The 27,028-nt window shown below is 47.8% G+C and overlaps 1 protein-coding gene across 3 annotated transcripts in view; it reads right to left on the reverse strand.

Annotated features, from left to right (window-relative positions):
- Positions 1-27,028, reverse strand: part of MTMR4 (myotubularin related protein 4) — a 137,499-nt gene that overhangs the window by 70,287 nt on the left and 40,184 nt on the right. For all 3 annotated transcript variants that reach the window (XM_074974817.1, XM_074974819.1, XM_074974818.1), the window contains one exon: positions 18,040-18,117. In XM_074974817.1, the coding sequence (XP_074830918.1) occupies positions 18,040-18,045 (6 nt within the window). In that variant the 5' untranslated portion in view covers positions 18,046-18,117. The remainder of the gene's footprint in view (positions 1-18,039; positions 18,118-27,028) is intronic.

The following is a 27,028-nucleotide window of genomic DNA, read 5'->3' on the forward strand; positions in this document are numbered from 1 at the left end:
TGGCTTGGTTTAGTTTTGCTGATATTCGGAACAATATAGGTGCAAGTGTAAAAATCATACTTCTAATAGAAAGTTAGTGTCAATCTTATCGATGGAGAAACTAGGTTCCCTGCAAGACTGTGGAATACATTTAACAGCCACATTAGGAACCCAAACTATTGTATAAGTGCAAAGCAGCAGAGTTACCACTGCTCCAAGAGCGCTTTACATTTTTCATTTCCTGACTTTAGTGACTTCAAATTTACATCTCCTTTGTTGGCATCCTTTCATCTGCAAGAGATGGTGGGCACTGCAGCCTATGATGTAACTGACTAGTCCAATCCGAGATTTGCATGATCTTTGGCAGTTATTGCAAATGTCTGTATTTTGGTTAGGAGCTGCTTGCTTCCTACGGGCTCCTCTTCAAGCTGTAGGAGCCAGCTTCTGCCATGGACTTTGATACCCTGATGGAGAGGATTGCACCACTTGCCACGATCACTTGCCAAGTTTTCCCGTCAGTCAGGATCAATTCCAAATTCCTTCATATCTCGCTTGTATCTGTCTTTATAGTGAAGCCTGGGACGACCTGTTGTTCTTGTTCCCTCTGATAGCTCCCCTTATAGCATGCCCTTAGGTATGCATCCGTCTTCCAACCTACTCAGATGGCCCAGCCAGCACAGTTGTCTTCGCTTGAGCAGGGCTGTCACACTTGGTAAATTTGCCCTTCAAAGAACCTCTGCATTGGTGACTTTATCCTGCCATTTGGTGTTGAGTATGTGGCATAAACAAAGTAGGTGCAAACTGTTTAACCTTTTCTCCTGAAAGCATAAGGTGTCCATGTTTCCCAACCATACATGAGAGTGCTGGGGACTCAAGCTTGGTATACTAACATTTTGATCTTGATGGTAAGCTTTGAGTTGTTTGAGTTAGTTAATGTGATAAACGTGGTGGCAGCCTTTCTAATGCAAACATTTAGTTCTTCATCCAGTGAGAGGTTGATGGTCACTGTAGAACCTAAATAACAATGTTTGGACTACGTCTAGCTGGTTTGCATTTAAGGTAATTGAAGGATCTTGTGGAATCCCCTGTCCTAATACAACCGTTTTCTTGATGCTATGGTGAGAGCAAATGCCTGACAGGCACTGAAAGGCAGTACATGGGTTCTTGTAGTAGATCTTCATTGTGAGCTACGTGGGCAGCATCATCAGCGAACAGAAGTTCCCTGATTAGCACCTGTTTTACTTTGGTCTTTGACGTAAGTCGGACAGGCTGAAGAATTTCCCCATCGGATAGTGTGTGGAAATGGGCTCCATCTTTCATGTCCTTAAACGCACAGCTCAAGAGTACTGAGAAGATTCCAAAAGCGTAGGGGCAAGAACACATCCTTGCTTCACTCCACTTTTCATCTCAAATCTATCCGAAGTGGACCCATCAAATTGGACAGTTGCTCTCATGTTGTGGAAGGAATGTGTAAGACTTAACAGGGTTGGTGGGCGTCCTATCTTTTCTAGTATTGCAAACAGACCTGCTCTGCTGACTGTGCTGAATGCTTTGGCTAGGTCCACAAAGGTGATGTACAATAGTTGGTTTTGCTCTCTGCACTTTTCTTGGAGTTGACGCAGAGAAATATCATGTTTACAGTTGCTCTTCCAGCCCTGAATCAGCACTGTGATTCAGGGTAGACACAATCTGCCAGCTGCTGTAGGTGCACTAAGATGACTTTTCTGAAACCTTTTCCTGCTACACAGAGTAAAAAGATACCCCTGTAGCTGTTGCAGTGGCAGTTTTCGCCTTTATTTTTATACAAAGTGCTGATGTTTGCATCGTGCATCTCTTGTGGTACCTCTCTCTTTCCAGCATTTAAGTAGCAGCTGAACAACATATGGTAATAGGCTGCCTTTCCCGCTGTTGCAGGTTTTGTACCTCGTTCACCCCTTTGATCTGGGGGGGGGGAGAGTGCGAGGGGGTAACCCCGCCTTTCTGCGCCTACGTCTGTTCTACTACCCCTCCAGTAGTCTGTACGGTGTGTCTCAATGGCCAGAGTCCCCCTAAACTGACTGACTGAGCAGCTCTGCAGCCTTTTATACCTGACTTCCAGTCGGAGCATGCCCAGCAAAGCCTCAGGGGCGTGTCTTCCTTTGCTAGGACAGAAGGGTTAACCCTCTCAGTACCAGTGCGGGGACGGTCCGCCCCGTCACACATCCTCCTCCTTAGAACGGTGGTCGGGGTTTCCACCGCCCTGTCCCCCTCCCAGTCTTCCTCTTCGCCCGCCCGGGAGAAAAAGTCTGCATTATCTGCCTTATCTGGCCTATTCAGCACTTGAAAGGAATATGGCTGGAGGCACAAATACCACCGCAGGATCCAGTCATTCATCTCTTTCATGCTGTTGATCCAGCGAAGGGGGGGCGTGATCACTCACTAAGGAGGAGTTCGCCAACAAGTAATACTGCAGCGTGTCGACTGCACACTTAACCGCGAGGGCCTCCCATTCTATGGTAGAGTAGTGCGTCTCGCGTGGGAAGAGCTTCCGGCTGAGGTACAAAATGGGGTGGTCTTCCCTCTCTACCTCTTGCGACAATACAGTTCCTATACTACTCCTGATGTGTCCGTCTGGAAAATGAAGAGCTTCGTAAAGTTGGGTTGGGTTAACACGGGCTCCTGGATCAGCTGGTCTCAGAGTGCATGAAAAGCGTTCTCACATTCTTCCGTCCATTGGACCTTCTGGGGCTGTGTTTTCTTTGTTAGGTCCGTCAAGGGGGCGGCCAGTGTCGAGAAATTAGGGACAAACTGCCTATTATATCCTGCCAACCATAAGAACTGCCGTACCTGTTTTTTGGACTTAGGGGTGGGGTAGTCCCTCAAAGCCTGTACCTTATCTACCATGGGGTGTAATTTCCCTCGCCCTACCATACAGCCTAAATAAGTCACTTCCCGTTGTCCTAGATGGTACTTGGCCGGATTTGCTGTGAGGTGCCGAATATGGTCTCCCCAGCTGGTGCTATAAATGACAATGTCATCAGTGTATGCTGCAGCATACGAACTATGGGGGCTCAGTACCTGGTTTACAAGTCGCTGGAATGTAGCCGCAGCACCATGTGACCCGAAAGGCATCATTATAAATTGGAAAAGGCCGAACGGTGTGGGAAAGGCTGTCTTCACTCGTGAGGCAGGTGTCAGGGGAATCTGCCAATACCCTTGGTTAAATCCAGGGTGGAGATAAATTCTGCGTGGCCTAGTCCCTCCAGCAACTCATCCACCCGTGGCATGGGGGAGGTATCAAAGCGAGAGATAGCGTTCACTTTGCGAAAGTCTATGCAAAACCTCACCGAGCCGTCTGGCTTGGGGACCAGCACTATGGGACTCCTCCACTCACTCTTCGACTCTTCCACCACCCCCAGGGTTAGCACTGATTCCAACTCCTTTCGCACAGTCTCCCACATTTCCTTGGGGAGCAGGCGGTGGTTCTCTCTCACCTTTTGGCCGAGGATAGTGGCGATGTGGTGACTGGTCACCGTCGTTCTTCCTGGTCGAGCGGACAATACCGTGGGGAAAGCTGCTACCACCTGCCGCACCTGTTCTTGATGGGTAGGGTTGAGTTCTCGGCCAATGGCTACTGTGCTTGACTCTTCGTACCCGCCGGCTAATGGCCCAAGTTCGGGTTCTGGGAGGTATGGGGCAATCATAAAGCCCTCTCGGTCTTTCCATGCCTTCAGCAGGTTTACGTGGTATACCCGGGTGTCCCTTCGTCGTCCGGACACCTGTATCTTGTAATCAAGGGGCCCCACCTGCCGGAACACCTTGAACGGCCCCTGCCACCTGGCTAATAGTTTAGACTCAGTGGAGGGCAGTAACAGCAGGACTCGGTCCCCTGGCTTGAAGTTCCTCATCTTCACCCTCCGATTGTACTGGATCTGCTGGTTGCGCTGTGCCTGTAACAGGTTCTCCCTGGCCAGGGTGCCCAGTTCCCGAAGCCACTCCCTCAAACGGAGGATATACTGGACTGAACCTCTGATACGGGTCTCTTGCTCCTTCCAGGTTTCTTTCAGGAGGTCTAAGATCCCCCAGGGTTGTCTCCCGTAGAGGAGCTCGAATGGGGAGAACCTGGTGGAAGCTTGTGGCACCTCACATATGGTGAAGACGAGCACTGGCAGGAACTTGTCCCACTGGCGGGGGTCATCCCCCACGAATTTCTGTAGCATCGCCTTCAGGGTCCCATTAAAGTGTTCCACCAACCCGTCCATTTGGGGATGGTAGACGGAGGTCTTAAGGGCATGGATGTTCAATAATCGGCAGAGTTCTGCCATCAACTTGGAGGTTACATTGGTGCCCTGGTCTGTCAATATCTCTCATGGTAACTCTGTAGGAAAATATCTGCAATAGCTCGTTGACGATGACGGGGACCATGGCTGTTTGTGTAATGGTACTGCCTCAGGATACCGAGTCGCATAGTCTACTACAACCAAGATGTATCTATGGCCCGAGCTACTTTTCTCCAGGGGCCCCACCAGGTTAAGGCCAATCTGCTCAAAAGGAGTGCCAATCACTGGTAAAGGTACAAGGGGGGCCCTTGGTACCCCTTCGGGCCGGCCTTCTGGCACTCCAGGCAAGAGGGACAGTAATCCCGGACCTCTTGGTGTATGCCTGGCCATAAAAATCATTGGGCTACTATTAGTAAGGTCTTTTCTCGCCCCAAATGTCCTGCCCAGGGGACCGCGTGAGCCAGATGGAGTAGTCCTCTTTGGAACCTCCGTGGGACTAACAATTGGCACACCTTGACTTGTGTCTCTGGCTCCTGGGCCACCCGATAAAGTAAGTCTTTGTGGATTTCAAAATGGGAGCCTTGGGGCCGACACTGCCAAGGACGGGCCTCTCCAGCCCGGCCGGCTGCCTGCTCCCAGGTTTGGCTAAGGCTCGGGTCCCCTCTCTGTTCCTCCAGGAAATCTCCATCAATATCCAGCCAACGCATCTCTTCCCCTGTTGGACCGTCGGTCGGGGCCTAACTCCCTTCGTCTACTTTGGGACCTCTCGACGTCCCCTCCAAGGGGTCCTATGGCCCGGGTTGGCCTAATATACCCTGCCTCCCATAGTGGGCTCTCTTCCTCTTCTCAGGCTTTCCGCTCCACCCCCATATAAGGTCAGCGAAACCCAACCAGTTGTGCCCCAACACCACGGGATACGCTAATCTAGGGGCCACCCCCACTAAGCAATGTGCCTCCTGTTGGGCGGCCTCCGGTTGCACCCAAATGGTGGGGTAAGACGTCACATCCCCATGTATACATTGTAACTGTATCGGTGCCCCGAGGGGATGGGAGTACTATACCAGTCCCATGTGGATGACGGTCTGGCTGTACCCCGAGTTCACCAGTGCTAAGGTTGGGGTTCCCTCCACTCGCACCGGGATCACAATCTTTGGTGGCCCATCCTTCCGGGCTCGTTGGTCCGCTGTCAGGACCTGTCCATAATTACAGTCCATGTGGGGCACTCTCTCCTGAAGTGCCCCATTTGTCCACACTGGTAGCATCTATTCTGATTCCCCTCCGTGGGTAGGGTGCCTTGCGGGAGACTTGATGCACCTGATGGTTCCTCTTGGCCCTGGGACAGGCGCGCCCCCAAGGGACCCTGGACCTTGAGGGTTGTCAGAGAGCCCGTCTGTTGGGTGGGCAAAGAGGGACTTCCCCCACCAGTCTTATGCACCGCCCCTTCTGAAGTCCTTGTCTTACGACCTGCTCACTCCTCTGGCTCTGCCGCCATGTAGTCTTCGGCAAGGGATGTAGCCTCCGCGAGGGCCCTCGGCCGGTGTCGCTGCACCCACTCCTTCCTCCCCAATGGGAAGGATCCGGAGGAACTGCTCCAACGCTACAGCCTCAGCCATCTGGCAACTAGTACGGCGCTCAGGCCCTAGCCACCTCCAACAGAGGTCGCGGACCTTCTGGCCTTCTGCCCGCAGCCTGGCTCCTGGCGGATATTTCTCCCGACGTAGCCTCTGCCGGTACATCTCCGGATTGATGCCTGCCTGGTCTAGGATGGCGGCCTTAACCGTCTCATATTGCAGCGCCTCTGTGGGTCGAGATTGCGGTAAGTGGCCTGCACTGGTCCTGTTAAATACGGGGCTATAATAGTGGCCCAATGCTCGGGGGGCCATTGAGTGGCAGTAGCTACCCATTCAAAAGTCACTAAGGCAGCCTCGGGGTCGTCCCCTGGCCCCATCTTTGTCAGCTGCACTGACAGTCCCCCAAAGCCATCCCCAGGTGCTCCTCTGTCTGGGCTGTGGGGGGACTAGATGCCGTATTCAACAAGGTCGCCACCTGTTGACAGAGTTGATCTTGACTCACTTGCTGTTGGGCAGCCAACTTCTGCACCAGCTGTTGCTGTGATTCTTGTTGCTTTGTTGCCTGCAGTTGCTTTTGGGTACCCAGTTGCTGTAACAACTGCGTCTGCTGTTGCTGTTCTTGTACAGCTTGTTGCTGCTGGTTTTCCAGCAGCCATTTCAGGAGCTTGTCGGTCTCCATCCTGTATATGTGGGTCCTTCTATCAGGCCCTGGTTGATGCCCACATTCTCCACCACATGTGGCGAGTTTTGTACCTCATCCACCCCTTTGATCTGGGTGGGGGCGAGGGGTAACCCCACCTTTCTGCGCCTACATCTGTTCTACTACCCCTCCAGTAGTCCGTACAGTGTGTCTCAATGGCCAGAGTCCCCCTAAACTCGCTCCCCCTAGTGGGATAGCGCGGCCCAGCAGCTGGAGTCCATATAGTACACTCCTAGAGCAGTATGGCCCAATGGCCTGGGTCCCTCTAAATCCTCTGAGGCAAGCGAGGGGTCAGGGAATTATGTCGTCTCAAGAAAAAAAAAGGGGGGGGGGGGGAGTGACTCCCAGTAGGGGAGCCCGGGCCCACCCGCCTTCACTGGGCTCCAACCCAGGGCCCTGTTAGGGGCGGAGTGATCCACCACAGGGTCAGCGGGGAATCCAACCGAAACACGTTGACCTCATAGTAGTGGGAGGTACCACTCCTCTACCTTTCCTGGGTCTCTTCCTACCAGTCCTCCGGTTGCCGTAGTCCTTGTGGCATCAGGGTCTCCAGGGCTCTCAGCACCAGACGCTTCCTGGGGTTCCGATAGCTGTGGGCCTCCGGTCCAGATTCTTGGCTCTTCAGCTCTCCCTGGTAAGGGCTGTAACGACTCCTGGGCTGGAGCCTCCGCTGAGCGTCCTTCCTCCTCGGCCGCCAGCCCTGACTGAGCAGCTCTGCAGGCTTATACCTGACCTCCAGTCGGAGCACACCCAGCAGAGCCTCAGGGGGCGTGGCTTCCTCTGCTAGGAGGGAAGGGTTAACCCTCTTAGTCCCAGTGCGGGGACAGTCCGCCCCGTCACACCCGCACTTGAGAATTTCCACTGGGATGCCATCTTTTCCAGCTTGATAGCAAATCAATCGTCTTGCTTGGCTCTTCTACAGTGGGCACCACATCTAGCTCTGGTATGACCTGTAGAATTGGTATTTGGTCCAGTGATTTGCTGGTGATGTTTCTTGAGAGTATAGCTCTGAATAGTGTTCAGCCCAACAAGACAGCTCACTCTTGCATTAATGTAGCATTTTATATTTATGTTTTGCAGTTCATACTTAAGGAGAGAGGATAATAGATTAAGACACGTGTAATAAGAAAAATAGGGAAAAAAATACTACACATGTCAAGTGCAATTTGCTGGAAATGTAATTTTGCATTTCCTGATTTCTTGCAATTGTGGAATCTTAGCACCGCAGTTTTTGCAGATTTTTCTAAAAAGATTTTTAAAGGAGTAGAAATATCTGGTGTTATTCAGAACTCATTGCCACAGGTTTTGCCAACAAAGCTCATAAGCTAGTAGGTCTGCAGTTACTTGGGTTTTATTAACAACAAGGTCTACCTGCAAAGTTCAATCACCTTGATAGAAAGGCTATTCAGCTTTTGATTAACAAACTCTGCTGGATTCATCACCAGGAGTCAATCAATCAGTGGTAGTGCTCTGGAGCCTTACGGCTTGTGGAGTTTACCAGCACAACTTGTCAACTGCATTAAAAAGCAATTCGCTACTGCATTAAATAGCTATAGGTGCACACATATCCACAGCCTCTATAGTTCCATGAACATCTTACATGTTACTGACAACATTCCCTGTGGTGTGGGTGTAGAGCCACATGTTCAAATGTTAACCTTGATTTTAAAAAAGTTTTTTGAAATTTCAGAAGTTCAGTCATTTTGTAACTAACTCCTCAAAATAATGGAATCCAATTTTCTTATGCAGGAAAAGTATCCGATACCTTGAAAATGACTGAGGGGATTTGGTGCAAACCTTCTTAAAATAAACCAAAGCAAAATAAATTAGACAATCTGGCTTTTGACAGAGACCAAACATTTCAGCACAAAAGCTACACGTCTTGGAAAACATAAGGTCCATCTAGCCCAGTATCCTGTCTTCCAACAGTGCCCGATGCCAGTTGCTTCAGAGGGAATGAACAGAACAGGCAATTCAGTGATCCATTCCCTGTCGTCCATTCCCAGCTTCTGGCGAACAGAGACTAGATACGCTCAGAGCATAGAGATGCATCCCTGATCATCTTAGCTAATAGTCATTGATGGACTTATCCTCCAGGAACTTATCTAATTCTACAGTATTTTGAATCCAGTATTACTTTTGGCCTTCACAACATGCCCAGCAATGAGTTCCACAGGTTGACTGTGTGTCGTGTGAAAAAGTGCTTCCTTTTGTTTGTTTTAAACCTGTTGCCTGTTAGTTTCATTGGGTGACCCCTGGTTCTTCTGTGAAGGGGTAAACAACACTTCCTGATTCACTTTCTCCATACCAGTCATGATGGTATAGACCTCTGTCGTATCCCCATTCAGTGATGTTTTTTCCAAGCTTCAGTGTCCCAGTCTTTTTAATCTCACCTTGTCTGGAAGCTGTTCCATACCCCAAATCATTTTTGTTGCCCTTTTGTGTATCTTTTCCAATATCTTTTTCAGATAGGGTGACCAGAACTGTACACAGTATTCAAGGTGTGGGCATATTATGGATTTAGATCAGTGTTTCTCAAACTTTTGTATTGGTGACCCCTTTCACATGGCAAACCTATGAGTGTGACACCCCCCCCCACATAAATTATAAACACTTTTTTTTTTTATTTAACACTATTATAAATTCTGGAGGCAAAAGCAGGGTTTCGGGGTGGAGGCTGACAGCTCGTGACCCCCATGTAATAACCTTGTGACTCCCAGTTTAAGAACCCCTGATTTATATAGAGGCATTATGATTTTTTCTGTCTTATTTATCTCTTTCCTAACTTTGCTAGCTTTTTTGACTGCCACTCCACATTGAGCGGATGTTTTCAGAGAACTATCCACAGTGACTCCAAGATCTCTTTCTTGAATGGTAACAGCTCATTTAGACCCCATCATTTTGTAAATATAGTTGGGATTATGTTTTCCAATGTGCATTACTTTGCATTTATCAACAATGATTTTCGTGTGCCATTTTGTTGCCCAGGCACCCAGTTGAATGAGGTCCCTTTGTAACACTTGGCAGTCTGCTTTGGACTTAATTATCTTGAGTAGTTCTGTATCATCTACAAATTTTGACATCTCACTGTTTACCCCTTTTTCCAGATCATGTATGAATATGTTGAACATCACTGGTCCCAGGACAGACCCCTGGGGGACACCACTATTTTGTAGAATCATAGAATCTCAGGGTTGGAAGGGACCTCAGGAGGTCATCTAGTTCACCCCCCTGCTCAAAGCAGGACCAATCCCCAATTTTTGCCCCAGATCCCTAAATGGACCCCTCAAGGATTGAACTCACAACCCTGGGTTTAGCAGGCCAATGCTCAAACCACTGAGCTATCCCTCCCCCCTATTTACCACTCTCCATTCTGAAAACTGACTATGATTCTATGATCATTTATTCCTACCCTTTGTTTCCTATCTTTTAACCAGTTAGCAATCCAGGAGAGGACCTTCCCTCTTATGCCATGACAACTTACTTTGCTTAAGAGCCTTTGGTGAGGGACCTTGTCAAAGACTTTCTGAAAGTCTAAAGTACACTATATCCACTGGATCACCTTTGTCCACATGTATGTTGACCCCCCCCCCCAAAGAATTCTAATAGACTGGGTGACGCACGATTTCCCTTTACAAAAGCCATGTTGACTCTTCCCTAACAAATTGTGTTCATCTATATGTCTGGTAATTCTATTCTTTACTCTAGTTTCAAACAGTTTGCCTGGTACTGAAGTTAGGCTTACTGGCCTGTAATTGCCGGGATCACCTCTGGAGCCTGTTTTAAAAATTGGTGACACATTAGCTATCCTCCAATCATCTGGTACAGAAGCTGATTTAAATAGTAGGTTACCCACCACACTTCCTTATGATCATGTGAAAACTGGGAGCTCCAAAAGAAATCTTTTTTCTGTTTTAACTACAGCAGAACATTCAGGTTCCACTGTTAGAATCCCTACCTAGAGCAGTGGTTCTCAAACTTTTGTACTGGTGACCCCTTTCACACAGCAAGCCTCTGAGTGCGACCCACCCCCCTTATAAATGAACAACACTTTTTAATATATTTAACACCATTATAAATGCTGGAGGCAAAAGCAGGGTTTGGGGTGGAATTGGTAGGGGAAGTAGAAGTGGGTGGCAACCTAGGCAGCAGTGAACATGAAATGGTTGAGTTCAGGATCCTCACAAAAGGAAGAAAGGAGAGTCGGAAAATACAGGCCCTGGACTTCAGAAAAGCAGACTTAGACTCCCTTAGGGAACTGATGGGCAGGATCCCTTGGGAAGCTAATATGAGGGGGCAAGGAGTCCAGGAGAGCTGGCTGTATTTTAAAGAAGACTTACTGAGGGCACAGGAACAAACCATTCCGAAGTGCAGAAAGATAGCAAATATGGCAGGCGACCAGCCTGGCTTAACAGTGAAATCTTCGGTGAGCTTAAACTCAAAAAGGAAGCTTACAAGAAGTAGAAATTTGGACAGATGCCTAGGGAGGAGTATAAAAATATTGCTAGAGCATGCAGGGGTGTAATCAGGAAGGCCAAGGCACAATTGGAGTTGCAGCTAGAAAGGGATGTGAAGGGTAACAAGAAGGGTTTCTACAAGTATGTTAGCAACAAGGTGGTGGTCAGAGAAAGCGTGTGACCCTTACTGAATGGGGGAGGCAACATAGTGACAGATGATGTGGAAAAAGCTGAAGTACTCAATGCTTTTTTTGCCTCAGTCCTCACAGAAAAGGTCAGCTTCCAGATTGCTTGACTCGGCAGCACAGTATGGGGAGGAGGTGAGCAGCCCTTAATGGTGTAAGAACAGGTTAAGGACTATTTAGAAAAGCTAGGCATGCACAAGACCATGGGTCCAGATCTAATGCATCCAAGGGTCCGGAGGGAATTGGCTGATGTAATTGCAGAGCCATTGGCCATTACCTTTGAAAATTTGTGGCGATCGAGGGAGGTGCGAGACGATTGGAAAAAGGCAAATATAGTTCCCATATTTAAAAAAGGGAAGAAAGAAAACCCGGGGAACCACAGACCGGTCAGCCTCACTTCAGTCCCTGGCAAAATCACAGAGCAGGTCCCCAAGGAATCCATTCTGAAGCACTTGGAGGAGAGGAAGGTGATCAGGAACAGTCAACATGGATTCAACAAGAGCAAATCACGCCTGGCCAACCTGATTGCCGTCTATGATGAGATAACTGGCTCTGTGGCTATGGGGAAAGCGGTGGATGTGATATCTCTTGACTTTAGCAAAGCTTTTGATACGGTCTCCCACAGTACTCTTGCCAGCAAGTTATAAAGTATGGATTGGATGAATGGACTATAAGGTGGATAGAAAGCTGGCTAGATTGTTGGGCTCAATGGGCAGTGATCAACAGCTTGATGTCTAGTTGACAGCTGGTATCAAGTAGCGTGCCCCAGGCACTGATGTTGAAAAAAACCGGCTCCAAGACCTTTATCAATGATCTGGATGATGGGATTAACTGCACCCTCAGCAAGTTCGCAGATGACACTAAGCTGTGGGGAGAGGTAGATATGCTGGAGAGTAGGGATAGGGTCCAGAGTAACCTAGAGAAATTGGAGGATTGTGCCAAAAGAAATCTGATGAGGTTCAACAAGGACAAGTGCAGAGTCCTGCACTTTGGAAGGAAGAGTCCCATGCATCGCTACAGGCTGGGGACCAACTGGCTAAGCAGCAGTTCTACAGGAAAGGACCTGGGGTTTACAGCGAACGAGAAGCTGGATATGAGTCAGCAGTGTTCCCTCGTTGCCAAGAAGGCCAACGGCATATTGGGCTGTATTAGTAGAGGCATTGCCAGCAGATCGAGGGAAATGATTATTCCCCTCTATTCAGCACTGGTGAGGCCACATCTGGAGTACTGCATCCAGTTTTGGGCCCCCCACTACAAGAAGGATGTGGAAAAATTGGAGAGAGTCCAGCAGAGGGCAACGAAAATGATCAGGTGGCTGGGGCACATGACTTACGAGGAGAGGTTGAGGGAACTGGGGTTTAGGAAACCGGGGTTGAGGGAACCAGCTGAGCAGCGAACAGCAGAGAGACTAATAGAGGGAGTTTGCCTGGGAGTTCGCCCGGGGAGAGCCCACTGAGGCTTACATCTTGCCGGCTTCTCTGAGTAGTTACTACAACTCCTGAGGAAGCTCGTAGAAGGAAAGTAATATGGATGGGGAGTGTTCCACTGTTGTGACCTGCACTGGATGTGCCATGTTTGTCTTTCTTCCACAGGACAGAAGCGACTTTGTCTGTACAAAGTGCAAGCTGGTCTCCATATTGGAAGAGAAGGTTCAAGGTCTGGAGCAACAGGTATCGACCCTGCGTTGCGTAAGAGAAACTGAAGATTTCCTGGACAGACGTCAGGATATGCTTCTACAGACAACATTCTGAAGATTCAGAGCAGGCTGCACTGCAGGGATAGGAGGACGGTGAAGAAATTTGGCAGCATGTGACCTCCAGAAGAAGAAAGGGGAGCATCCATGTACCAGAAGCGCAGATACAGGTAAGCAACCGTTTTCATGTTCTCTCCATAGGTACTAATGCGGAGAGTGGACTAGATGATCCATCTGAGGGAAGGGAAGGGAACAGAAGGAGACTCCGCCAATTGGAAGGCATGAGATGCACTGTCCTAGGGTTGGGGGTTCCACGACCACTGCTCCCAAGAGAAGGAGGTGGGTGGTGGTGGTCGGGGACTCTCTCCTCAGGGGGACTGAGTCATCTATCTGCCACCCTGACCGGGAAAACCGCGAAGTCTGCTGCTTGCCAGGAGCTAGGATTCACGACGTGATGGAGAGACTGCCGAGACTCATCAAGCCCTCGGATCACTACCCCTTCCTGCTTCTCCACGAGGACACCAATGATACTGCCAAGAATGACCTTGAGCGGATCACTGAAGACTCTGGGAAGAAGGATAAAGGAGTTTAAGGTGCAAGTGGTCTTCTCGTCCATCCTCCCCGTGGAAGGAAAAGGCCTGGGTAGAGACCATCGAATCGTGGAAGTCAACGAATGGCTACGCAGGTGGTGTCGGAGAGAAGGCTTTGGATTCTTTGACCATGGGATGGTGTTCCAAGAAGGAGAAGTGCTAGGCAGAGACGGGCTTCACCTAACGAAGAGAAGGAAGAGCATCTTTGCAAGCAGGCTAGCTAACCTAGTGAGGAGGGCTTTAAACTAGGTTCACCGGAGGGAGGAGACCAAAGCTCTGAGGTAAGTGGGGAAGTGGGATACCGGGAGGAAGCATGAGCAGGAACGCGCGAGAGGGCAGGGCTCCTGCCTCATACTGAGAAAGAGGGATGATCAGCGAGTTATCTTAAGTGCCTATACACAAATGCAAGAAGCCTGGGAAACAAGCAGGGAGAACTGGAAGTCCTGCCACAGTCAAGGAATTATGATGTGATTGGAATAACAGAGACTTAGTGGGATAACTCACAGGACTGGAGTACTGTCATGGATGGATATAAACTGTTCAGGAAGGACAGGCAGGGCAGAAAAGGCGGGGAAGTCGCATTGTATGTAAGAGAGCTGTATGACTGCTCAGAGCTCCAGTATGAAACTGCAGAAAAACCTGAGAGTCTCTGGATTAAGTTTAGAAGTGTGAGCAACAAGGGTGATGTCGTGGTGGGAGTCTGCTATGGACCACCGGACCAGGGGGATGAGGTGGACGAGGCTTTCTTCCAGCAACTCATGGAAGTTACTAGATCGCAGGCCCTGGTTCTCATGGGAGACTTCAATCACCCTGATATCTGCTGGGAGAGCAATACAGCGGTGCACAGACAATCCAGGAAGTTTTTGGAAAGTGTAGGGGACAATTTCCTGGTGCAAATGCTGGAGGAACCAACTAGGGGCGGAGCTCTTCTTGACCTGCTGCTCACAAACCGAGAAGAATTAGTAGGGGAAGCAAAAGTGGATGGGAACCTGGGAGACAGTGACCATGAGATGGTCAAGTTCAGGATCCTGACACAGGGAAGAAAGGAGAGCAGCAGAATACGGACCCGGGACTTCAGAAAAGCAGACTTGACTCTCACGGAACTGATGGGCAGGATCCCCTGGGAGAAAAACATGAGGGGGAAAGAAGTGGTTCGGGACTATTTAGAAAAGCTGGACGAGCACAAGTCCATGGGGCTGGATGCGCTGCACCCGAGAGTGCTAAAGGAGTTGGCAGATGTGACGGCAGAGCCATTGGCCATTATCTTTGAAAACTCATGGCAATTGGGGGAAGTCCCGGACAACTGGAAAAAGCCTAATGTAGTGCCCATCTTTAAAAGAGGGAAGGAGGAGGATCCTGGGAACAGGCCAGTCAGCCTCACCTCAGCCCCTGGAAAAATCATGGAGCAGGTCCTCAAGGAATCAATTCTGAAGCACTTAGAGGAGAGGAAAGTGATCAGGAACAGTCAGCAAGGATTCACCAAGGGCAAGTCATGCCTGACTAATCCAATTGCCTTCTGTGACGAGATAACTGGCTCTGTGGATGAGGGGAAAGCAGTGGACATGTTGTTCCTTGACTTTAGCAAAGCTTTTGACATGGTCTCCCACAGTATTCTTGCCAGCAAGTTAAAGAAGTATGGACTGGATGAATGGATTATAAGGTGGATAGAAAGTTGGCTAGATAGTCGGGCTCAACGGGTAGTGATCAATGGCTCCATGTCTAGTTGGCAGCCGGTATCAAGTGGAGTGCCCCAAGGGTCAGTCCTGGGGCCAGTTTTGTTCAATATCTTCATAAATGACCTGGAGGATGGTGTGGATTGCACCCTCAGCAAGTTTGCAGATGACACTAAACTGGGAGGAGTGGTAGATAAGCTGGAGGGTAGGGATAGGGTCCAGAGTAACCTAGAGAAATTGAAGGATTGGGCCAAAAGAAACCTGATGAGGTTCAACAAGGACAAGTGCAGAGTCCTGCACCTAGGATTGAAGAATCCCATGCACCGCTACAGACTAGGGACCGAATGGCTCAGTAGCAGTTCTGCAGAAAAGGACCTAGGGGTTACAGTGGACGACAAGCTGGATATGAGTCAACAGTGTGCCCCTGTTGCCAAGAAGGCCAATGGCATTTTGGGATGTATAAGTAGGGGCATTGCCAGCAGATTGAGGGACGTGATCGTTCCCCTCTATTCGACATTGGTGAGGCCTCATCTGGAGTACTGTGTCCAGTTTTGCGCCCCACACTACAAGAATCGGGTTCAGAGTGGCAGCCGTGTTAGTCTGTATTCGCAAAAAGAAAAGGAGGACTTGTGGCACCTTAGAGACTAACAAATTTATTTGAGCATAAGCTTTCGTGAGCTACAGCTCACTTCATCTGATGCATTCAGTGGAAAAGACTACTACACTACAAGAAGGATGTGGAAAAATTGGAAAGAGTCCAGTGGAGGGCAACAAAAATGATTCGGGGACTGGAACACATGACTTATGAGGAGAGGCTGAGGGAACTGGGATTGTTTAATCTGTGGAAGAGAAGAATGAGGGGGGATTTGATAGCTGCTTTCAACTACCTGAAAGGGGGTTCCAAAGAGGACGGCTCTAGACTGTTCTCAGTGGTAGCAGATGACAGAACAAGGACTAATGGTCTCAAGTTGCATTGGGGGAGGTTTAGGTTGGATATTAGGAAAGACTTTTTTACTAGGAAGGTGGTGAAGTACTGGAATGGGTTACCTACGGAGGTGGTGGAATCTCCATCCTTAGAGGTTTTTAAGGCCTGGTTTGACAAAACCTTAGCTGGGATGATTTAGTTGGTGTTGGTCCTGCTTTAAGCAGAGGATTGGACTAGGTGACCTCCTGAGGTCTCTTCCAACCCTAATAGTCTATGATTCTATGATTGGGGTGGACGCTCACAACTCACGACCCCCCATGTAATAACCTCGTGATCCTCTGCAGGGTCCCGACCCCCAGTTTGAGGGCTCCTGACCTAGAGTAATATTTTCAAAAGCAACATTGGAGTCTCATTGAAAGTCAATGGGGCTTACGCTCCTTAGTGTCAAAGTCGCTTTTGAAAATGTTACCCCTACTAAAATAGTTCCTTACCTAGATAAGGGCCAGACTGAACAGCCTTATTCATATTTTGAGCAGTTACTCAGACAAGCAATCCCGTTGACTTCAGTGGGGCAACTCATGTGAGTAACTGCTCACCAGCTTGAGCAAGAGATCCATAACCATGCCCTAAACTGCTGGAATTAAAACTACATATTTCTTTTCATGAAAATTTTAACCGGACTAGACTGAACACCAACCACCATAGTGCCCACAGGGCATTGTTTACTTCCATGAGTCAGTTTTCAACACATGTGATGGTGCAAATTTCTAAGCAAACGAATCAGTGAGGTTTCCAAGAGGTGCTGTACCATATACTCTCCTAAAATCAATCTTACCATCTGCCCTTGAATAATTATTTTTCTCATTGATCAAAAACTGATCCGGTTCATCTGGGATGATATTTTCCTTTAAAATCAATATGCTGTCTCAAACACAGAGTATGGTTACTCAGCCCATGGCAAAAAACCTCCCAGACCAGGCTGACAGACTTGGGCTAGCAGGGCTCATGTTAGCTCTCTAAAAGTAGCTTTACAGACAGTGCTTTGTGCTGCAGCTTGGGCTCAGAATCCCACCTCTCTCCCTAGGCTATGAAGCCCAAGCTCCAGCCGAACCACAACTTCAAAGCACTGTCTACACAGCTAGTTTTAGGGCACTAGTGTGAGCCCCGCAATCCCAAGTCTTTCAACCAAGGCTGGGAGGCTCGCTGTTGCAGGCTGTGTAGACATAGTCTGAGAGCTCTCAGACTGACTCCCTACAGACACTTCTGCTCTGATACATGTCCAGCCTCTCTCACGGATGCGGGTGTATACACATACACACCCCTCTTTTTCCATATAAGCTTCCCTACAGTCTTGGTTTAGAGTTTGGATGCTCATTCATCTTTTTTTTTTCTTTTTGAACTAAAAAAATCTAATCAACTCCTCTTTTGTTAGGGCTAACATCCTTCTTCAACCTGGAATCATATGGCAGGGAAGTCCTCCGACCATGATACAATCTCAAAATGATGAGGAAACCATTTTACCTTTTCTGGAGTCACATCATCACTCCTCAAAGCAATACAGCAACCTAAGCATCCACTCCCAGGTCTGTAATAAAAGCCAAGGGGCCTCTTGCATAATTCTTGGATCCCAGAGCCCTCCAGTGTTGAAGGTGGGAAAATTCTAGTGGCCAGAGGCCACGGCTAGCACACAACTGCTGCCAGACAACACTATCTTCTCACTTAGGTGCCACCAAGCAATGGCACATACTTGTTCTGATCCCTTTCTTCTACTTAATTCATTCTCCATCCCCAGCAGTTTGGGTTCTACTTCAGATGCTATTGCCACAGCTTGGAACATCTCAGATGCAACCACACTGGCTGTATCTAAGATGCAGAAGGTAGGTGCATGGACTCTGGAGTTTCCACCTACTGCAGGGAGAGAGGGTAAAGCTCTGAAGAGAGTAGAGAGAGATGAACAAAAGGCGCAGAGAGAGAGAGAGAGAGAGAGAGACTAGAGAAAGTACTCACCATCATCACAAGGCTTGGGTCCAGATCTCTCAATTCAAATCCAGACTGTTTTCTCCCTCTATCTTCCTCCAGACTCACCTATAGCAAAGAGAAAAACCAGTATAGAGGCTGTAGGCGGACAGTAATGGTACTGCAAGGTGTGCACAACTCATGCCCAGAAAAGAATCAGCACATGTAAGGTTAACAAGAGCACAGCAACCTACACACCTGTGACCATTAACCTCGTTATCTGGCTTCATCTTCATCTCCGCAGGGTCACCACTAACAGAAGTGCCCTCTGTCAGGGCAACCAGCCTCTCACTGTGGCACCCATCTCAAGGGCCAACTGCTTCTCCTGGGAACACTGGGAATGAATGTTCTATCCCCGACACATTGGGCAGAAGAACTCTGTCCGTTCCCCAGTGGAGAGATGGGTAGGGTAGGTCCCTACCTACTCCCTTTCTTTTCACTGAGGGCTGCTCCAACTTCTGGGCAGCCAGCAGGAAAGAGGAGCAGCCTTGGTAGACAGGTTTATGAGCAGAAAACAATCAAAAGAACACTGAAATGTCCCGGCATGAACATCTTAAACACCCAGGCTATGATTTTCAAGAGTGATGTGTGATTTTTGGGTGCCAAACTTAAGACACCATAAAAGGGGCCTGAACTCTGGAAAGTGCCAAGCACCAGCATCTGAACACCAGGCCTCCTGGAGGTGTCTCGTTAGGCAAGCAAAGTCCCCAGTCACTTAAAAGACTTGGCCTCTCTAACTTCAGGAACAGCAATAAACACTGAGGCCAGTGCTCAGTGACTGAGGCTTTATCACTGAGACACTTTAACGCTGGCTTTCCAAAACCTTGAATGGAGAGACAGCATTATCCAGATAAATGGAAAGTCACCTTAGATCTGGAAAGGATGTTTTACTCTTCGAAGATTGGTTCAAGATCAGAGACCTAACTAAGCATGCAAGGTGACACGAGCAAGCACAAGCTAGTACTCAAGGGGTATGTCATCTCTGGTTGCCCAAGATGCCCAAAGGGAAGGCTCCAGACTTGGCAGAGCCTTTGCAGTGCAAGAGAAGTCATGAGAACAGTCCCAGCATAAAAATAGAGGGTCAAGCCTGCCTAGTCAGCCTGGAGACTCAGAGTGAAGAGGGGCAAGCTGCTCCCAGCTGGCAGGTAGAACACGGGAAACAGTCTGCCAGGTATCACATGGAGAAATAAGAGCAAGCCAAAAGGAGGGGGCATCCTGGAAGGGAAATAAAATGGTGATGGGCGCAGGGGGGCAGGAAATGGACAGAACAGGACTACTCCAGTAGTCTTCCTGGTCCTCCCTAGGGAATCTGATTTCTTGGCCAGCCCATGAGAATGAGGACTGGCTGGGCAAGGAGACTGGGAGCTGCAGGGGAGGAGAGACCGATCTGATAAGGAGACAGAATGTGCAAGGAGAACTGGGAAAATGGGCAGGGCAGGGCAAGAGACTGGGAGCCAGTGAGAAAAGGGAACAGGGGCAGGGGGAATGAGAGATCAGCTGGTAGGGAGGAGGGGAGAATCCAGAGGGGAAAAATAGGATGTGATCAAGTAGTTAAAAGGCTGTATTGTACAAAGGAGCTCAATTAAAGTCACAAAGGGAACCTGAATTCTAGCAAAAAGAAAAAAGAAAAGGAGTACTTGTGGCACCTATGCATCCGATGAAGTGAGCTGTAGCTCACGAAAGCTCATGCTCAAATAAACTGGTTAGTCTCTAAGGTGCTACAAGTACTCCTTTTCTTTTTTCTTTTTACGAATACAGACTAACACGGCTGTTACTCTGAAACCTGTCTTAATTCTAGCATTTCTTAACTTGTGAGCCTTAACTTCACAACTTTAAAATGTTCTATTAACAGAGTTTTCTTGTGTGTAATATAGAATGAAAAAAGCATATTGCATCATTTGAAGTTAGAGGACTTTTAGGAAAAGGTAACTGGAACTGGTGAGACAATGGGACTAACACTCATGGGGAAGTGACATGGCAGTGGTCACAATTCTCGGGTAACTGACCGACACCTCCTGCTGTCTGACCACCGCTAAACCACGCCACACAAATAGGAGTCCCCTCAATACTACATTAAGCTAAAACAGTCTGAGTTTAGGGGTAGGGGAAGGCCATGGCTCCCAATCTCCAATTCCTTCTTAGCATAGTCCCGGATGCACCAAGCCTCTCCTGCTGTTGGTATATCATAGCATGCTGTCCCCTTGTACGCACAGGGAATCAGTGAGTGGCCTTTTGGAGGGCTACTTCTCTGCAGCTCTCCTGGGGTTCCTCTTGGGAGCTGTAGCGCTAGCCTCTGTTTGCCCGAAGCTGGGAATGGGCAACAGGGGATGGATCACTTGATGATTACCTGTTCTGTTCATTCCCTCTGGGGCACCTGGCATTGGCCACTGTCGGAAGACAGGATACTGGGCTAGATGGACCTTTGGTCTGACCCAGTATGGCCGTTCTTATGTCTGCTCTCCCGCAGGGCTGCCCACCAACTACCTGGAATTTCCTGCTTTTCAAACCTTATTCCACCCCGAGATGACTAACAGGGATGGAGGGGCAGGGGTAGCCCTCCCCACAGTAGCTCTAGGTCACCAGTGCAGCTTTATATACCTGTCACACACCCTCTCCCTCAGGATTGGGGTAGGGGGTATCAGAGTACCCCATCATGGGGGGAAAAACTGGCACTATGCTAAGCTTTTCCGGCTCAGTGGTTGAGCTGGAACTTATAGGGAGATAGTTACACGTGCCAATGCATTATTCGAGTGCATTCAACTAGAGCGCTAAGTAGTCAGTAATTAACTAAAAGGCATTTCCCAATGGATAGTAGTGTAAAGAATCCACGGCCTGTCCCACAATCAAGATGAGCTGGTACAATTGGACTTTCCACCCAGTCTAGACGCCTTGATTGACCTTGCATAAAGACTGACAAATGCCTGATGGAATGCTGCCAAGAAAGGTGGTCAGTTTCCTGACTCCCCCAGTCCTGCCATCTCTGGCCCACCAACCCTCACTGCCTTCCCCACAGCCTGACCCCCTGCAGCTTGACCTCTCCAATGCAGAGAGAAAGCTGCATTGGGGCTATGTCTATTATTGTGGAAGACCAGGACATTCCACGTTGCGCTGCCCTGCTAAGGTCCAATCTGCACCGTTAACAGAGAATGGCAAACACCAGCCCCTGATAAGGGGGTCCGGGCTGGGGTGGTACTCTCCACCACTCCCCAGTACCCAGCATCAGCACCTGTCTGCTGGCAACAACTGAGCGGGTCCTGACATCTCCAACTCCCCCTGCAAGTCCAACAGCTCTCCATCTCAGAGGTCCATCTGGAGGTATTGGTGGATTCAGGTACCTCAGACAATTTCATGAATCAGCACTTTGCACAAGTACATCAGATCCCCACCCAATGCAAGAACTCTCTGGTCTTGATGGAGTCTATTGACAGCTTGCACCTTTCATCAAGCCCGGTTATCCATTAGATCGCACCAGTGCTTAATTTGTAATACAAGAGGTGCTGGGGCTCAAGCAAAGTTGCCCGGCAAATTAAGCACTGGATCGCATCCCTGAAGGTTGTGACTCTCCAGGATCACCAAGACACTCTCCAGTATGGATTTATTTGAGCACCACACCTTTCCAGTTGTTCTCAGCATGCTCTGGACTCACTACCTCTACATTTGTTGGAGGGCAGGCACAATACATTTTAGCTTCCCACATTGCTGATAATTCTGTCTCCTGAAAACCAACTGTAGGGACCTTAGACTGGGAACCCCTTATAGTTCAGCTTACCTCAGACTAGAGATTCTAAGTCTGTCATTTAATCCCCAGGGAGTCTCGTTACCCTCTGTGACCCCATCCACTGCCTCTATGTTACTGATTAAATACAAGAATTTGCTGTGTTCAACAAAAAGAACACAAACATTTTGCCCTTCACAACTATGACTGTCCCATCAAGCTCCAGCCAGAGCAGAAGTCCCTTTTGGTTGCATCTACTCCCTTTCAGGGTCAGAACATCAGGCTCTCCATGACTACCTCCAGGAAAATCTACAAAAGGACTTGATCCATCCTTCCATGCCTCCGGCTGGGTACCAATTTTCTTGGTGGGGAAAAAAAAAAAAAAAACCACCACAGGTTGTTAGGGCCTCGTGTTGACTATTGGGTGTGAAACAGCATCACAATTCCAATTAACAAATTTATTTGGGCATAAGCTTTCGTCGGCTAAAACCCACTTCATCGGATGCATGCAGTGGAAAATACAGTAGGAAGATATATATGCACAGAGAACATGAAACAATGGGTGTTGCCATGCCAACTATAACAAGACTAATCAATTCAGGTGGGCTATTATCAGCAGAAGAAAAAAACCTTTTGTAGTGATAATCAGGATGGCCCATTTCAAACAGTTGACAAGAAGGTGAGAACAACAGTGGGGGGGGGGGGAAATAAACATGGGGAAATAGTTTTACTTTGTGTAATGACCCATCCACTCCTAGTCTTTATTCAAGCCTAATTTAATGGTGTATTACACAAAGTAACAACTATTTCCCCATGCTATGTTTTCCCCTACTGTTACTCACACCTTCTTGTCAACTGTTGAAAATGGGCCATCCTGATTATCACTACAAAAGGTTTTTTTCTCCTGCTGCTAATAGCCCACCTGAATTGATTAGTCTCGTTATAGTCGGTATGGCAACACCCATTGTTTCATGTTCTCTGTGCGTATATATCTTCCTACTGTATTTTCCACTGCAAGCATCCGATGAAGTGGGTTTTAGCCCACGAAAGCTTATGGCCAAATAAATGTGTTAGTCTCTAAGGTGCCACAAGTCCTCCTCGTTCTTTTTGCTGATACAGACTAATACAGCTACCACTCTGAAACCATTCACATTGATACCCTTTCCTCCTCAATAAGCTTTTTGAATGGCTCCACTCCACAAAGGTTTTTACTAAACTGGACCTTTGTGGGGCCTGCAATTTGATCTGGATTAGAGAGGAAGATTAGTGGCAGACCACCTTCCGTACACAGTATGGACACCGAGTACCTGGCCTGTGCAATGCCCCAGCAACATTCCAGCACTTCATAAACGATATCTTCAGGGATGTATCAGATCACTATGGAGTCATTTATCTGAACGACATCCTCATCTTTTTTGACAATCGAGCGTCTCATGATCCGCATTTACACAGCCCTAAAGACTTTGTCAACTCCATAAGAATGGCCATATTGGGTCAGACCAAAGGTCCGTCCAGCCCAGTATCCTGTCTGCTGACAGTGGCCAATGCCAGGTGCCCCAGAGGGAGTGAACCTAACAGGTAATGATCCAGTGATCTCTCTCCTGCCATCCAGCTCCACACTCTGACAAACAGAGGCTAGGGACACCATTCCTTACCCATCCTGGCTAATAGCCATTAATGGACTTAACCTCCATTAATTTATCCAGTTCTCTTTTAAACCCTGTTATAGTCCTAGCCTTCACAACCTCCTCAGGCAAGGAGTTCCACAGGTTGGCTGTGCGCTGAGTGAAGAAGAACTTCCTTTTATTTGTTTTAAACCTGCTGCCCATTAATTTCAGTTGGTGGCCCCTAGTTCTTATATTATGGGAACAAGTAAATAACTTTTCCTTATTCACTTTCTCCACACCACTCATGATTTTATAGACCTCGATCATATCCCCCCTTAGTCTCCTCTTTTCCAAGCTGAAAAGTCCTAGCCTCTTTAATCTCTCCTCATATGGGACCCGCTCCAAACCCCTAATCATTTTAGTTGCCCTTTCCTGAACCTTTTCTAATGCCAATATATCTTTTTTGAGATGGAGACCACATCTGCACGCAGTATTCAAGATGTGGGCACACCATGGATTTATATAAGGGCAATAAGATATTCTCCATCTTATTCTCTATCCCTTTTTTAATGATTCCTAACATCCCGTTTGCTTTTTTGACTGCCACTGCACACTGCCTGGAGAAGTCTATAATGAAGTCCAAAAAGTGTGAATTTGACCAGGATACAATAGAAGTTCTTAGTTAAATTATCTTCCCTATGGGACTAACAATGCACCCACACAAGGTGGCGGCCATCTCCGACTGGGCCACACCAACGGACAGCCACAGGGGCCAATGGTTCCTAGCTCTATTAATTTCTAGTCAGTTCATCGAGGGATTTTCCAGCCTAGTTGCTCCTGACTGCACTTCTGTGAAAAGGAGATCAGTTCACCTGGTCATTGGAAGCCCAAACTTCCTTCCATCAGCTAAAAGAGAAGTTCACCACAGCACCCATCTTGGTTCACCCTGCAAAACCACTCATGGTGGAGGCCACCACATCTCATTTCACCCTGTGTGCAGCACTGTCCCAGCTGGCGGGTCCGTTGGTCAACTTCACCCATGTGTCTTATTCTTGCAAGCTAGCCCCACAGAGAAGAAATATGATATATGGGATAAGGAACTCTTAGCTATCAAGGCAGCATTTGAGGAATGGTGTTATCTACTGGAGGGGACCAAGTTCCCTGACCAAGTGTTCACAGATCACAAGAACCTGGAATATCTTTGAATGGCCAGACACATCAATGAACGAAAGGTCTGTTGGTCCCCCTTCTTTGCCCAGTTTGACTTCATAGTCATTTATCACCCAGGAACAAGAAATGGGAAAGCTGTCCCATAAGGCTGAGTACCTGGAGCCGGGTAAAAACATTCCCTCTATGATTTTAAAGGCATCCAAATTCATAAATGGCACAGCAGACAACAGCCTAATTGTGTCAATTTGTGCCTTGTTACCCAATGACCCCTTCCCTGCTCAGATCTACCAGACTCTGGAGAACATCAATGTCTCTCCAGCCTCCAGGTTCAGGTTCAGGTTCCAAGGTGGGGTCCTCTACCATAAAGACCATACCTACGTCCTGAAGGGGCAACCTATTGATTCGGTCACTAAAAGGTCCAAGAGCTTCCCTATTTTAGGTTGATAGTTAAGCAGCACCAACCACAGGGGTCATCTTTCCAGGGACTTGCAGGTAGCTATTCACCTTTGTTAATGGCAGAAGGCGTGGGGGTCTTACATGGTGCTATGAAGGGGGCTAGCTTCTGGCTCATCTTGATTTCCAGTTATAGGAAATGTTATGGCTAAGGGCCTCCTGAGGTACCTGCTGCAAGGCCCCACACGTTTTACCTGGGAGATTTCCAAATTCAGCATTCCTTCCCTGTTGAGTACAGCTGCTGCAATGGTGTAGAGAGAGAAAGCCTGTTCATTACTATCCCATTAAAGGCCTCAAAGACAAGCACCCAGATTGGGTTCAAGTCCTGAAGTAGATAGGGAGCACTCAGCACTGGGGTATGAGCTTATATCAGCCTGTCCCTCTTACATGGGCTGCTGCATTCTGAACTAGCTTCCAGACCCAATTCTCAGTTACTCTGAGGCCCATTACACCGCACTAGCTGTACAAAGGGACCTTATACTCACTCTAAGTCTCCTTTGCACAGCCAGAGTAGCATAAAGCGGTTTAATTGAGAACTGGGAACTCCAGGTGGCCAGTTGACAAGGGTGCAGCAGTCCTGCCTAGAGGTTATAAAGTTGCATGTGACTATCCAAGAGGAAAGGGCATAGTTTCCTTCGTGCTTAGCCAGAAACCAAAGGTGGCATTTCTGCCTGCTGCTGCAATGACCTCAAGTAATTTATAACTACTTTGTAGTTACCTCCCTGCCTGAAAGCAGACCACCACCACACAATCTGCACCAGTGGTAACCAAATCAGATATCCTACTGTGATTATAAAGAGGAGATTCAATGGGAGCCTGGAATAACTCCAAAAGAAGCCAGAAACCCCATACAGCAGGTCAGATGGTATGTACAAGGTATGGGTACATGCTGTGTTAGATTTAGGCTTGGAAGGATTAAATATTTATCACTTAATGTTGATAAATATCGATTTCACTGTACACACACAAACCATCAATAACAAATTTACAGACAGGCAAAAACGCTGATTGAGAAATTGGACTGATATAAATCTATTTACTTTGCACATTTTGACATGAGATGTTGACAATTTGTGCTTTAGCTGCTATAAAGCTTCAGCTTTCTGAATCTCAACATCATTAAATAATTATTGTCTGACCCCCCCATATTGTGAATAACTACTTTCTAATACTCCCTGTAATTTCCCACAATTCTAAAAATTTACATTGCTAAAAAATAAAAAAAAGCTTAAAACCCATAATTTTGTGCAACTGTGAAAATTTACAATCAATAAACACTGATATTATCCAAAAAAATCATCAAAAATAGATATCAAATTCTGCCAAGCCTAATTACAGCTACAAGGGACTGTATTGCCTACAAGGGAGCATGCCTAACTGATGGGTCTCAAAATGTAATGATCAACAGGGAAATCATTGAGTAGGTGTGTTTCTAGTCAGGTCTCCCAGGGATCAGGTCTTAGCCCCACGCTATTTAATATTTTTTATCAATGACCTGAAAAAAAACAGAAGTCATCATCACTGATAAAGTATGCAGATAACACAAAGACTGGGGGAGTTGTAAATAATGAACAGGAAAGGTTGCTGACAAAAAGCAATCTGGATCGCTTACAGGATGGGGGACTCTATCCTGGGAAGCAGGGACTCAACTTTAGAGGTCTTGGTGAATAATCAGCTGCACATGAGATCCCAGTGTCACGCTGTGGCCAAAAGAGTTAATACGACCCTTGGATGCATAAACAGGAGAATCTTAACTAGGAGCAGAGAGGTTTTTTGACAGTGGTGCGTTGCTGCTGGAATAGTGTGTCCAGTTCTGGTGTCCATAGTCAAGGATATTGATAAACTGGAGAGGGTTCAGAGAAGAGCCATGAGAATGATTAAAAGATTGGAAAACCTGCCTTATAGCAATAGACTCAAGGAGCTCCATCTATTTAGCTTAAAAAAAAAAAAGAGAGAAGGTTAAGGGGTGACTTGATCACAGTCTATAAATACCTACATGGGGAACAAATATTTGGTACTGGGCTCTTCAGTCTAG

The sequence above is a fragment of the Natator depressus genome, chromosome 17, assembly GCF_965152275.1.
Source record: "Natator depressus isolate rNatDep1 chromosome 17, rNatDep2.hap1, whole genome shotgun sequence".
In the NCBI taxonomy this organism is placed as follows: Eukaryota; Metazoa; Chordata; order Testudines; family Cheloniidae; genus Natator; species Natator depressus.